The sequence below is a fragment of the Schistocerca serialis genome, chromosome 1, assembly GCF_023864345.2.
Source record: "Schistocerca serialis cubense isolate TAMUIC-IGC-003099 chromosome 1, iqSchSeri2.2, whole genome shotgun sequence".
Classification (NCBI taxonomy): Eukaryota; Metazoa; Arthropoda; class Insecta; order Orthoptera; family Acrididae; genus Schistocerca; species Schistocerca serialis.
Window position 1 is genome coordinate 539,121,570 of NC_064638.1, and position 14,173 is coordinate 539,135,742.

Sequence of the window (14,173 nt, forward strand, 5' to 3'; positions counted from 1 at the left end):
ATCTTAAAGCCAACACAGTTGGTAACTTACCTATTGATGAAGAGAATACTGTAACACTGCAATTAAATGATTCAAATGGCTCTGAGCACTATGGGACTTAACTTCGGAGGTCATCAGTCCCCTAGAACTTAGAACTCCTTAAACTTAACTAACCTAAGGACATCACCCACATCCATGCCTGAGGCAGGATTCGAACCTGCGACCGTAGCAGTCACATGGTTACAGACTGTAGTGCCTAGAACCGCTCGGCCACACCGGCCGGCACACTGCAATTAACCCTCAAGCAAGTACTGACCCTACAACGTATCTTAGAAGACAGGTGAAGGAAAGGCAAACCAATGTTTGTAGTATTTGTAGACTTAGAGAAAGCTTTTGACAATGTTGACTGGAATACTCTCTTCAAAATTCTAAAGGTAGTGGGGGTAAAAAACGGGGGGTGAAAGGCTATTTATGACTTCTATAGAAACCAGACAGCAATTGTAAGAGTTGAGGGGCATGAAAAGGAAGCAGTGGTTGAGAAAGGAGTGAGACAGGGTTGTAGCCTATCCCAGATGTTGTTCAGTTTGTACACTCAACAAGCATTAAAGGAAATCAAAGAAACTTTGGAGTAGGAATTAAAGTTCAGAGAAAAGAAATAAAAACTTTGAAATCTGCCAATGATATTGTAATTCTGTCAGAGACAACAAAGGATTTGAAAGAGCAGTTGAACAGAATGGATATTGTCTTGAAAGGGAGGATATATGATGAACATCAACAAAAGCAAAACAAGGATAATGGAATGTAGTCAAATTAAATCAGGTGATGCTAAGTGAATTAGGTTAAGAAACAAGACACTTCTAGTAGTAGATGAGTTTTGCTATTTGTGCAGCAAAATGACTGATGATTGTTGAATTATAGAGGATATAAAATGTGGACTGGCAATGGCAAGAAAAACATTTCTGAAGAAGAGAACTTTGTTAACTTTGAATATAGATTTAAGTGTTAGGACATCTTTTATGAAGGTATATGTGTAGTGTGTAGCCATGTACAGCACTTAAACATGGACAATAAATAGTTTACATGGAAAGAGCATAGAAGCTTTCAAAATATGGTGCTAAGAATGTTGAAGATTAGATAGGTAAACTCTCATAATTAATGAGGATGAGACAAGAAATTTGTGGCACAAGAGGAGTTGATTGATAGGACACATACTGAAACGTCAAGAGATCACCAATTTACCCTTGGAGGGAAGTGGGGGGGGGGGGGGGGGGGTACAAATTGTAGAGGGAGACCAAGAAATAAATACAGTAAGCAGATTCAAAAGGATGTTGGTTTAAGTAGTTATTTGGAGATGAAGAGGCTCACACAGGGTAAAGTAGCATGGAGAGCTGCATCAAATCAGTCTGTGCGCTGTAGACCACAATGACAAACATCATGATAAGGAAATGCGTCTTCATATTTTCACGGCACAAATACTGATCCATAAAATTTCAGGAGTGCAGCTGCGTAAATTTGACTTCTTCTTCTAATGTTTCGGCTGAACCATCCAGCCAAAATATTAGAAGAAGAAGTCAAATTTATGCGGCTGCATGCCAAAAATTTTATGGATCATCCTGGTAAGGAAGTCTATCTTTTGGATTTCACTTAAGTTCATTGCTTGCTTTTCTAAGCTGTCTACTATCTTCTTATGAAATATGCCACTGTTCCTTGGAATCCACAAGAAATTTATTACTGTTTCTGCTTGCTTATTTGTAACAAATTCTTGAATAGTGTCTATAATTATAGGCAACACACCTATGTTTCATTCTGGTTTTTTAAGGCTCTTTATTACACTTAGAGAATCTGTTAATATTGCTGTACTTCTTTGTCTGCAAGATCTGCCGAATTTTACTGCTTTTCAAACTGTGATGGCTTCCACATAATAGATTGTTCTCTCTTAGCTAGAGAATATAGGGCTTGATAATTTTGTGCACAGTTGTGTATTGCACTTCATGTCACTGTCGATGTTCTTCTATCCATCTGTATAAGTCTTCATTGAATTCAGGAAAATAGTATTGAATGAAATGTTGATTTCATTCTTCAAATTCGGAGAATCCTTGTACAGTACATGTTATTAAATAGTAGTGTATGTTCTTCTCAGAAGTTGAATGGGGCTACAAATTCTTATAAGACATTGTACTTCTGTATTTCATTTTCATACGAGGTCCAACATTCAAGAGCTTTCATGATTATTGGCTGTAATTTATTTCCAGAGAAATAGTTAAATTTTTTGGTGTCTGGCCTACATTTCATTATGCGATTAATGAGAGGGTGTCCTGTCTGAGATTTGCTACAAAATGACATTAGTCACAAGTTTTTCTCTTGTTTCCTTTGTTTGTACCAGTACACACAATAACATCTTTGCCAATAATGCTAGATGGTTGGCTCATCCCTGAAACCTAGCTTGAAAAAATAATAAATATTAGTGAAATAGTTATAAAGTGTGTTTTTCTTCTGAAATTTCATTGAAAATCTTTAGAACATAACATTATCAATTTGAACATTCTGCAGTTTTTGGTGGATGGTCTTTTCCCATGTCCTGCAATCTAAAAATTTAAAAACTTTCACCAGTGTTAATACAATATTACCAGATATAACATAAAGACAGGGCTGAGACATAACCAAAATTAATTCCATTCCCATTACTTTTGTCTTATTTGTTCAACATAGACTAATTTGGCAGCTGAGCTGAGAACTGAACTGGTTTATACCTGTCACATACAAGAACATGTTTTATAGTCAAAACAGAATACATAATTCATTCTCTTGAAAATGAAGTTTGAGAAAGCCTTGAATAAATCAGAGATATATCTGTAAGTGACCAAAGAAATAAAACTGCAATTTATTCATTCATTCATCATTAAACACATTTTGTTGCTTGTGGGAGAAAAAGGTCTTGCTCATGTAATTATCAGGCATAACACTATTCCATGTAGATTTATTCTTATGACCTTCCGTCTATCATGCAGTGCACTATTTGCATTTTTTTTCCCCTTAAGACATGTTAAAGGAATGTCTGAGCTTCACTTCATAGACTATATACTATTAATCATTATGGTGAACATGGCTAAAACTGATTCCTGTGAGACACCAGTACACTGTCAGCAACAATCAAACAGGAGAAAGATGAAGAATTATCTGGACAGATGAAACTTAATCCTCTCACAATAAATAAATCTATTCATTACTTGTATTTGTCTGTAATGTTGTGTATTATTCTTTTCAGTATCCAAACAGTATAAAGTTACTTGAATATAAGCCAGGATTTGCAGTACGGGGGCTACATTATGATATAGAAAAAGGTCTACTGCTGAAGATTGACTCATTCCTCCAGATACAACTAGGCAGTGTGTATCGTGGCTTATCTCCTGTGTCAGATGATGAAGTTCTGAAATTATATAAAAATCGAATTATTCCTTTAGCCTATGTAGAACCAAGGAACTATCAGGTACTTTAATCTTATTTTTAGATCCTTGGCTTATAACTTATTGTTAGAGCTACTTTTTGACATTATTTGTTATAAGGTTTTTATTTACACTTTTACATGTCATCCACAGTACAGGTCATGCTAGATAAATTTCAAATTAACAAAAAATGTAAGGAATTAATACATTTTGTATTTTTCAGGCTGATATTAAAACAAAAATGGTTCAGCTAGCTGACTTATTTTCTGTGCCAGAAATGGGACTACTATGTGATGTTGCAGAATATTTTGAGAAACATCATATTGATTATCACCCTGAAATTCTCTTCAGGGATGTCAAGGTATTTGCTTTTCTTTCTCTGTCTCTTAACTGCAGAGGCTTTTTTTAAATGTTTTCTTTTCTCTCGTAGAGAGTAGGAAGCATGTAACACATGAAAATTATAGGAAAAGATTCAAATCGTTAGCTATGGCGTTGACAAATTACATTGAGTTCCTCTCCTTAATGCCATCACTGAACAGTTATCTTGCATCTTGCCCCTTACATTTACTGGAGGATTGCCTATTGTCTTCTCCTTCTACTATTGTTTCATCATGATTTCTGAATTTTCAAGATGAGTTGCTCTTAATGTTGGCTTTTGGCGCCATGTAAATTCTCTGCAGAGATGAACAGAATTTCCATATTAGTAACACTACACCAACAATAACACATAAGTACAATGAGACACATACATCTGTATGCACTGTAACTGTTCACTGGGTGTGTTTGACATGGTTTTCACATAATCAGAAATACCATTTTTTACCATGATATGATGATTTCAGAATGCATTTTGGATTGAAAATTACTCATTGATTGAATAAAAAAAGTAAAATTTGCAACTTTTGAGTAGTTTTTCATTGTACTGATTATCAGAAGTTAGTGAACTGCAGCTGCTTCAGCATGCTGGAAATTTGTAAATAACATATAAAGCAGACTGTAAGTATGTATGTATTGATTTCATCCAAATTTGGCACACAAACAGCAAAAATTTCACAGGTATCAACACTGTGGGGTTTCTAACCTCCTATTTCCAATAGGAGTGGAAATATGGACAAACACGTGTTTTTCAGCCCCTGGCATTTAGGCTGTCTTGCAGGACAGGTGTATTATGTGGGAATCGATCTGCTTTGCAGGGCAGCCTACACGTTAGGGGCAAAAATGTTTTATAGCCCCTGATGTGCAGGCTGCTTGGCATGATAAGTATGTTGTGGTGGTAGTATTGGCCTGCTGTATTGACGTATTTTGCAGGGCTATATGTGTGGATGGGCATGCTCTATACTATCTCCTAGTGATTGGAGAACTCCTACCATGCCAATTCTCACATTGGTCAGGTTTCTGTTGTATCTAAATCTTGGTTGACTTTTCCTGTGGCTGACGTAATATATCCTCGTAACTCAGTAGTTAATTCCTGTAATGTCAGAGTATTGTTCGGTACACCTTGCTCTAGATTTGCCAGTTGTGTGGTATGCCGCTCCATAGTCGCCTATTTGCTGTTGGCTCTCTCTTGTACTTGTCCCATTGTGCTGTTTAGTTCCCTGAGATCATCAGTATCAACTGTTCTGAATACTGTCTTCAGTAGACTCCCACCTGAATTTAGCTATCGTATCTTCTGAGGCAATTATGTGTGTAGTACTAAGGTCATCGCTTGGTGTAACTGTTCCTGTAAACGCTCATATGAAACCTATAATCCTCAGGGTTCCCCTTAGATGTCCTGCGATATTCCTTTCTGTCTGTGGCTTCAAGATACAATCTAGTGAATGTCTTCCACAGCATCCATACTTCATTCCTCAGTGGCTGGTTAACATGACATTCTGCTGCCTGGACAACAGCACTCCTCCTTTGAGCTTTGATTCCATGGGGTCTCCATTAATTCTCACCTGAAGATGTGTTAGTGCCATCAGAATTACTGTGAATGTCATTGTCGTCCTTGGTGGTACCTGGGCAGGAAAGGTAACTGTTTCAGTCTCCCTTCCCTTTCTTCAAGGATTTGATGTACATGGTTCATAATCACGCAGTGGACCCTGTTACCATAACATACCACTATTCAAATTATTCACTTTTGTGTCTGTGAATCCAATTATGAGAAATAGTTAGAACACATGTAAAATAAATCACTCTTTACTAACAAATTATGATGATTCCATTAATCTAGGACAACACATTTCACAACAAAACTGTTCTGTATACATCATAAAACTCATTACTCACTGGTGCAACAGGAGAGCATACAGCACTTCGTATACATCCAGCACACTATCTTTTGTTTCCTTCCTTCTCTTCTTACCTTACACTTTCTTCATGGGTAATAGCACTGACAGTTGAGGTAACATGTCCAGGGTACTTTTAAAAAGTTTAATGCATCCTAAGTGGACAATGGAAGTTTGCGTCAGTAATTGCAACTTCACATTCACTGTGGTGATATCTGTATGACTTGGTACGGCCCCTTGTAGTGTACAAGAAATTTTTTCTTTTTGCTGTTTGGTGTGTATGGACTTGGTATCCTGAGCCGTTGGCCAATCTTATGTTCAGGTTTCTTAACATTACATTGTTAAATTCTCTCCTGCTTCTTGATGACTTTAGTATTTTCCTTCTTCACCCACTTCCAAACTTCCTTTAGCATTTTTGCTAAATTTTATATTGATTCTCCATTTTCCCAATCGTAGGTTTAATAAATTTGAAAGGCACAAAACATTTTTCCACTGTTTGCAACTTCAAATGGCAAAAGCTCAACACTGTTGTGCACCTTTGAATTGTATGTGGCTATGACATACAATAGATAAATGTCCCAGTCATTGTGTTGACTATTCACATAATAAATTAACATTTTATGGTGTATGTTGAACATGTTCAGTTTTCCGGTTCTGCACCTAAACCATTCATCTTCCTTGTCCTTTACTGTCCATGCCCTTCTAACATTTGGTTGTGAGCCTCTTTTAATACTCCTTCCCTCAGTGCAGGAGGTACCATGAAGCTTGACCTGAACTTCATAATCTCACACAATAGCTCATCATGCATTATGAACTGTGGTTGCATATTGAATACCTGACAGTCCATGTCAGTGGTCTGCACCTTATACCACTCAGCAAGGCTTTGACCAGACACATTTATGACACTGATTTTCCTACTCAACTCATTCGTCTTGTCATGCTTCCTGCTGGGTTTGTGCACTACTTCAGTATCAAATTCATTTAATTTTAATGCCCATCGAGTCTGTCTGCTTGATGGATCTTTCAGTCCTAATAGCCATTTTAATGGTGTGTGGACTGTTATAGGTTTAAATTTCCTGCCATATAGGTAACAATGAAAGTAAGTGACACTGTAGATTAAGCTCAACATCTTCTCATTAGATGAGTCATTCCATTCCGTTTTATTTGATTGCCTTGATGCATATGCTACCAGGTGCTCATTACCATCTACTCAGAACTTATACCATTACCTGGTTGCTTATGTCATAGGACAAGATAAACTATTTTTCATAATTTGAAAATACTAGCACAGGACTAGTTGTTAATGTATTTTACAGTCCCTCAAATGCAGATTCACAGTCAGCTGTCCACTGAAATTTCTCACCCTTCTTCAAAATGGACTAGCAATGGCATCAAACCCTTTGATGAATTTCATATAATAATTACATAACCCTAAAAATGACTGCAGGTGCTCCACAGTTTGTCGTGATGAGAAATTATGGGCTTTTCATCTCTGTCTTCATGCCATCATCGCAAATTACATGGACTAAATGAATCACTTTTGCCAATGCAGAGTGACATTTTTCAATACTTAATATTAAGTATGTTGAATACAACCTCTTAAACACTTCTTCCAGCCACTGCTTGTACTCTTTCAGGTCTGTAGAAAAGAATGACAATATCATATAAGTAGACCATGCACAAGTGTTTTTTTGATCCCCTCAATGCTCTGTCCAATAATCGCTGAATGTGTCTGGTGCATTCTCAAAAGCATCCCTGTATATTAGTAAAGCCCTCCTACAATGATAAATAAGTCATCAATCGGTAGTCCAGCACTACTGCTAATTGGTGGTTACTAGTTTTCAGACCCATTATTGAAAAATACTTATATTGATCTAGATGTGCAGCTTTTCCATAATATTTAGTAACAGATATGCCTCTGTTGCAGTTCTGGCATTTAAGTAACGCTAGTCACAACAGAGCATGTATTTCCTTGTCCTGTCTGATTTGTTTGGGCACAGTGACAGTGGGGGCTCCTAAGTGGCTATCACTTTCTTCATTAATGCCACCCTCAACTGTTGATTGATTAATGCCTCTATTATTGGTTGCAGGTGCTGAGATATTCTGTATGACTTCTCACAGACATGAGAATTGTCCCCCCTTGGGATCCTGTGATGCATCACATCATGGATGTCACTGGCAACAGTCCACTGGGATTGATCAAATGCCAGAACTATTTAAGTAATGTTTCCATGACTACTCTACCTTTTCCTATCAGATGCTGTACTTTTTCATGTAATGCAGATGCATTGGTGATTGGCTAATGGCAAAGGACCACACTTGACCCATCTAAATCATCTTCATCCAGTTGTCCAAATTAGTTACCAACAACCCCTTTGTCGGTGTCAAATTATCCACACAAACTGGAACCATGTGTTCTCCATTCACTTTCTGCATGTGTGCCTAGCTTCTGTGTATAAAACAAGTGACACATCAAAGTCGTCATTATGTTTCTATGGCTGTATAACATAAAAAATATCACTCCGTAGGTCAGTACCTAAATGTAACCAGAGTAGTTTATCCATACTTTTTGCCATTTTGTCATGCAAACTGAGCCATAATGGTTGTGCATACCTATTGTAAACAGTTCCACTTTATACTAGGAGAACCTTGCACCAGCATATCACTTGCAGCAGTCTCTCTCAGTTGTAACAATGTTCCACTCAATTCGGCAGTGTGCTGCAAAAGATCAACTTTTGTGTAATGCTTATTCAAGAAACCCAATTCCAGGATCATGTGATACCACTTACCAACATGTGGCAACACTTCATATGTTCTAGAAAATTCATTGCTCCATTGCAAAAAAACTCCTAAAACTCCTAATGGAAGTGACAGAATGTACATCTCCCTTAGATTTGAATCTCTTTAACTGCATACTCTGTGGAAAACATGCATGTCATCTCTCAGCATCACTTGCATTGCTGCTGCACACACATAAAAATGAAAACATCAGTTGGTTCCGGAGCAATGTTTTGGCCCATTTCAAGTTGCATTCGAGTCCAAATATTTGGGACTGGCATGCGACTTCCTTCCAAGATCACACTGTGATTGCTTGTGTTCACAGGATCTGTAATTTGAGTTGCCTGTTTGTTAGCTGTCTGTAGCCACTTCCTGCATCTTCATATCAAGATTCATGATCTTAGTGCCCTGTTCTTCCTCAATACTTTCAACATTATTAATACTACTCTCAGGCTCCTGTCTTGTTTTGCTTACTTCTGTAGATAACTCAGTGTGTTTGTTACCTTGTTTTTCTCTAAAATGTGCAAGATCTTGCCTAACTTGATCAACATTAAGTTTTGAATGTGTAACATCTCTTGCTGTAATTTATTAATTACCTCTTTGCGATAGTGAACAAAAATTTGTCTCTCTTCTTTGAACTGCTTAGCTATATTACTCTGCATTTCTTTCAATTGTATATTTGTACATTTTAGATTTCTCCAATTCTAACAGCAAAATCTTTAGCAAGATTAGCCTCACATTTTTCATTTCCATTAGCAAGATTAGCTTGATTTTGCTCAAGGGTTTTTAGACTTTTTTCTATAAGAGCTTCATATTCCACAAAAATAACTGCTTCATATTAGAAAGATCTTCAGTCTCTGGATTGTCGACGTCTACTTCCTATTGGTTAGTCTTTGCCAGCAGGGTGGAGGTATTTTTATGCATAGACTTTAGAGTTTTCTGCTTGTATCAATACTATCTTCAGTTCTACTATGCTCTCCAGAACATGAATTTATTGCTATGCAACATAACGTGGATCCACACACAGCATAATAAATTATCCTATACAAATACTTATGTTGTTTGCAACACACTATTTATATAGTTAATAATGCCAAACAGTAATGTAGTGCCATGCAGTACTATGCCCTTTCCTCAGTTATACATGACACTTACTTTTGTCTGTCTGTGGTGATGATGTGGCCATTGTAATGAAATACTGCAGAAGCAATGTGTCATAATGCATTCATTCTACTCTCTTTTTTCATGCATAATCCAACTGCAATAAAAACACTTCCCACATATGCCCAATTACTGATTCTATCTATTGTTCTGAAATCTCTTTTGTGACGTACTGTCTCTATTAAATATCCACTATTATCTCTGCTCCACAAATTTTCACACAATATGTGTTGTCCACTTGCTAGTAAATTATTATCACTGTTCAGTCTGGTGCAATCTGATCCATTAAAATTCTTTTGTAAAATGTGGCACTACTTTGATTTCATTAAATTTTGATGAATGTTTAATTTCACTTGTATCCAAAGTTTCTTTCACACTGCAACACGTACAGTTTCTTCGTCAAAACCAGTCCCTTCAATAGTCCACCACTTTATCTGGAAACTGCATTAATTCTATCCCATCACACATCAACATATGGAACCATCCCCTTTGTTATTTAATAGTCCTCTAGGCTATCACACAATTCAGAGAAATACGGTTGGTCATTAAACCCAGATGCATAGGCAGTTGCTGAATTCTACCATGTGCCTGAAACCAAACTATGCACTGCTTCCTAAGATTATAGGGATCTATATGTAATGATATTTTGAAATGGTGAAAGTCACTTTACGGAAACACAGTTTATTGATTCTTAAGATAAATAAATGGCCCCTAATTTGACTCATACATAAATTCACAGCACACACTCCGTCTAGCAGCACCATAAAATTTAACTTGAAAAGTACAGTTTGATCAGTTAATCTGATTACTGACACACAATATAACTTCTTCCAAGATCTGATAATATCAGTGGTCAATTTGTGAATGTTGAAACATCCATTTGTTATTAATGGTGGCAACACTCAAAGATGTCACTTCCACTTCTAGAAAACATACTGACAAATCTTCTTCCACAATTATGAAATTACTTCATCCATTCATTGAACTCTTCAAAATGTTAATTATGCAGATATTTCTTCACATTAGCAAAACTGTTCTGACACTGGAGTGCACTTTGGTGGTATCATTGGCTGCTCATTTCAGACTGAACTGCTTTTGCCACATCTGCCTAAGTGTGTCCTAACTAATGGAGGGTTTCCTGATCTGTTGGTGTGAGCCCTTACATCTGGTACCTTCCAGAAGGCCAGCGATATGATTTCCACTGGAAGTAGTTGTTTATAATCAATTACTTAGTAAGGGTATCAACAGTGGTACTCTTACCATGTTAATTGAACACAAATGTACAGACATAGATGTTAATGGTAGGAGCAAAGGAGATAACTGAAATCCACACAGAAGGAAATGAAGTCATTAGGGAAGGTGCAAATACTACATTTACTTAAATATGTAAAAGAGATAAAGTGAGAAATTTACCAGTCCAGGACAACATGATAGAAGATTACATAAACAGAAATAAGCAGCAGCTGAGTTTTAAGTGCTATAACAGACTAGGAATGGTTATGGTTTCCGTTCTGGGTAAGGCTATGACATTTGTCGATTGAACCATGGTGCCAAGGCTTTCTAAAACATTTGTGGACTTGATCTCCTATCCTCTTAAATCAACTACTAAATAACACCAAAAGCAAACTCCAAAATAAGATCTATAGGTAATATATTTAGGCATCAGTGTCACATTCCCCAACACAAACCATACTGAAAATGACATGTTTTAGAGAGATATTTAGTGTAGTGTATGTAGCTTCAGTGCATGCTTAATGGTCGCTAAGTGCTTGAGATGCTTAATGATTTTCATATGTATTCAATCTGTTGCATTTATGAGTTTGTTTGATGATACAATGTGATTCCATGCTATCATGGATCTTTGCTACGATTGGCTGTCAGAATCAAACTGAGCACCTCCCATGCTGATCTTAGTGTTTGCAAAACTAACAAGCCATATTTGTTGTATTTTGTATTTATACTCAATTGTTATGAAACTATAGTGTTGAAGTGATATACCACTTTGAAGATACTCCTGAAGTGTGTCATTTTTAGTATGGTTTGTTGTGCTGAAGTGTCAATAAATATGATGTCAGTGGCTAAACTCATTACTGTATCTTGAAAACTGATATAGTCAGTGACATCTACATCTGTAACTGATAATGCTGATTCTCAAGATATGACTTCTTGTAAACTGAACTAAACTCCATCTGAAAAAAGCCTTGGAGAGCCCAATTGTACTGACTGACTGGCATGTCATCCTCAGCTGATAGGTGTCACTGGAAGTGAGTATGGAGAGGCATATGGTCAGCACACCACTCTCCCGACCGTTATCTGTTTTCATGACTGAGGCTGTTACTTCTTAATCAAGTAGGTCCTCAATTGCCCTCACAAGGGCTAGTGCACTCTGCTTGCCAACAGCACTTGGCAAACCCAGTTAGTCACCAATACAAGTGATAGCTAAGCCTGACATCATTTAAACTTCAATGCTCAGACAGAAACTGATTTTACCACTGTGGTGAGGCTGTTTGTCTTATTGTGAACTCTTTTTTTGATGTATGTTCCATGACAGGTAAATAAAGTGTTGTGTTAGACTGCAAATCACTGCCTACTAATGTCATTTGCAACATAAAAATTAGTCAAATTACCTTCCATTAGGAAAGGGGGATGCACTCCTTGACTGTGATATAATTTTGGGAATGGTAAAGAGCAACAATCGGTTGTCATTTCCATTCTAACTTTATTAGAGCAGATCAAAAATTCAGGCTTGTAACTAGCCATTATCAATGCAATGTTTTGGAGTTGTTATATGTGTACTAGTACATCTACACCTCTTTTCAGGCTCTTGTCACATTTCATTAAACATTACTCAAAACTTCTTCCACAATTATGGAATTATTTCCTCCTTTGACTGAACTCTTCAAAATCTTAACCATGCAGATACTTCTTCAAATTAGCACAACCGTACTGACACTGGGGCTGGGGTGGCACTCTTACCGTCACCATTGGCCCCTCATCCTAGATTGAACTGCTTCTTGTGGGGCCTCCCCACTTGCTTTTTTTTTATGACCCCACACATAAGGCTAAGTTTAACTGAATTTCACACCATACATTTTATAGTGCCATTTGTAAATCCTTTTGACTCCATTATTGTGCTCTATGCTGCTACTGTAGTTGCATGGTTGGTACTGTAACAGATTATCAGACCTTACAATATGCCTGTAGATTGTTTGTGACTGGTACTGCCATCTGTTGTTCAAGCTGCATACTGCCTTAGCACCTCATGATGCCTGACACAGAGAATACTGATAGCAACAGTCAGTTACAGTGCCTGAAAAAGAGTATGGGCACGACAAAGAGCTAATGCTATACATATTTTGAATGAAGGACACAACTTTAATGAAGCAACTCCCATTGTAGACTATGAATATTCTAAAATTCGAGTACAGGAGCTATTGTTAACACTAACAGTCCTTGATAACAAAATACATGATATTCTCAGTGATGCTGATGCATTCAAATGTGATGAATATGTAACTTGCAGCCAAGTGCATTTTTTTAAGCATGTCATGGGGCATAGAAGGGAAATGTGAATTCTGTGGCTCAAATTATCATAAGTGATAAACAACCAGCCATGACCATCATTCCAGTTGTTCCACCATCTAATATCAGACTGCACACAATGAAAATTGAGACTTTTCTGGAAATTTTGTGACTTAAGCTCATTTTTGGGAATGATTACAGCAATCGGTTGATCTTGATTCCATGATATCCACCTGTCATAAACAAATATTTATGCATGGCTGCTTAGAAGGGAAGCCAAAGTATTTTGTCAATGGTATCACTGTGACCTCTGACACATATGAAGAAACTAAGAGAATCCTCACAGCATGCTATGGTGATAAAAATAAATTATGCAAGCTCACTTGGATTGTTTGCAATCTGTTAAACCTATACACTTTCTGAATCCAGAATCACTTAATTCTGCATTTATAGACTGCAGCTGCCACTTTATGTGTGCTCTGCAAAGGTGTAAATGCTTATGATAATTCTCAGAAATTACCCTTGATGACATCTGCCAGTCCTGGCTTATTCATGTCTAGCAAACCAGTCTTCCAGAGGGTGCCATACTTCAGTTGATGGTTTGTATAGGAATGGAGATTGATGCATCACTAGCTTCACAGAAGATCTGCTGTGACAAAAAACCATTGCCTTACACCCCACAGCTGCAGTCCTTCAAGTCTGTGCTAATTAGAAACCAACATTACCAAAGGGCAAGAAAAATTATGATCAATTTTGCATTTTCTGTGATGAACGAGACCATTGGGCTCAAGAATGTACTCAAACTGTTTACATTCCTGAATGGAAACAGAAACTGAAAAGTACTAACAGATGTTTTTTATGCCTAAACAGAGGATAAAACTGTCAAATTGTGGGAAGAATGGTAGGGCATTTTGCACTAATAAGAGTAGGGCATTTTGCGCTAATTGTAAAAAGCTGCATTACAAGCTCATATGCATCGAACGTACAATGTGTAAGACCTCAGCAGCTCAGAGCAACGTCACA

The 14,173-nt window shown here is 37.1% G+C and overlaps 1 protein-coding gene across 4 annotated transcripts in view; it reads left to right on the forward strand.

The window, feature by feature from the left end:
- Positions 1-14,173, forward strand: part of LOC126475027 (5'-nucleotidase domain-containing protein 3) — a 137,894-nt gene that overhangs the window by 24,327 nt on the left and 99,394 nt on the right. For all 4 annotated transcript variants that reach the window (XM_050102571.1, XM_050102579.1, XM_050102595.1 and 1 more), the window contains exons 3-4: positions 3,245-3,466; positions 3,646-3,783. In XM_050102571.1, coding sequence (XP_049958528.1) covers positions 3,245-3,466; positions 3,646-3,783 — 360 coding nt within the window. The remainder of the gene's footprint in view (positions 1-3,244; positions 3,467-3,645; positions 3,784-14,173) is intronic.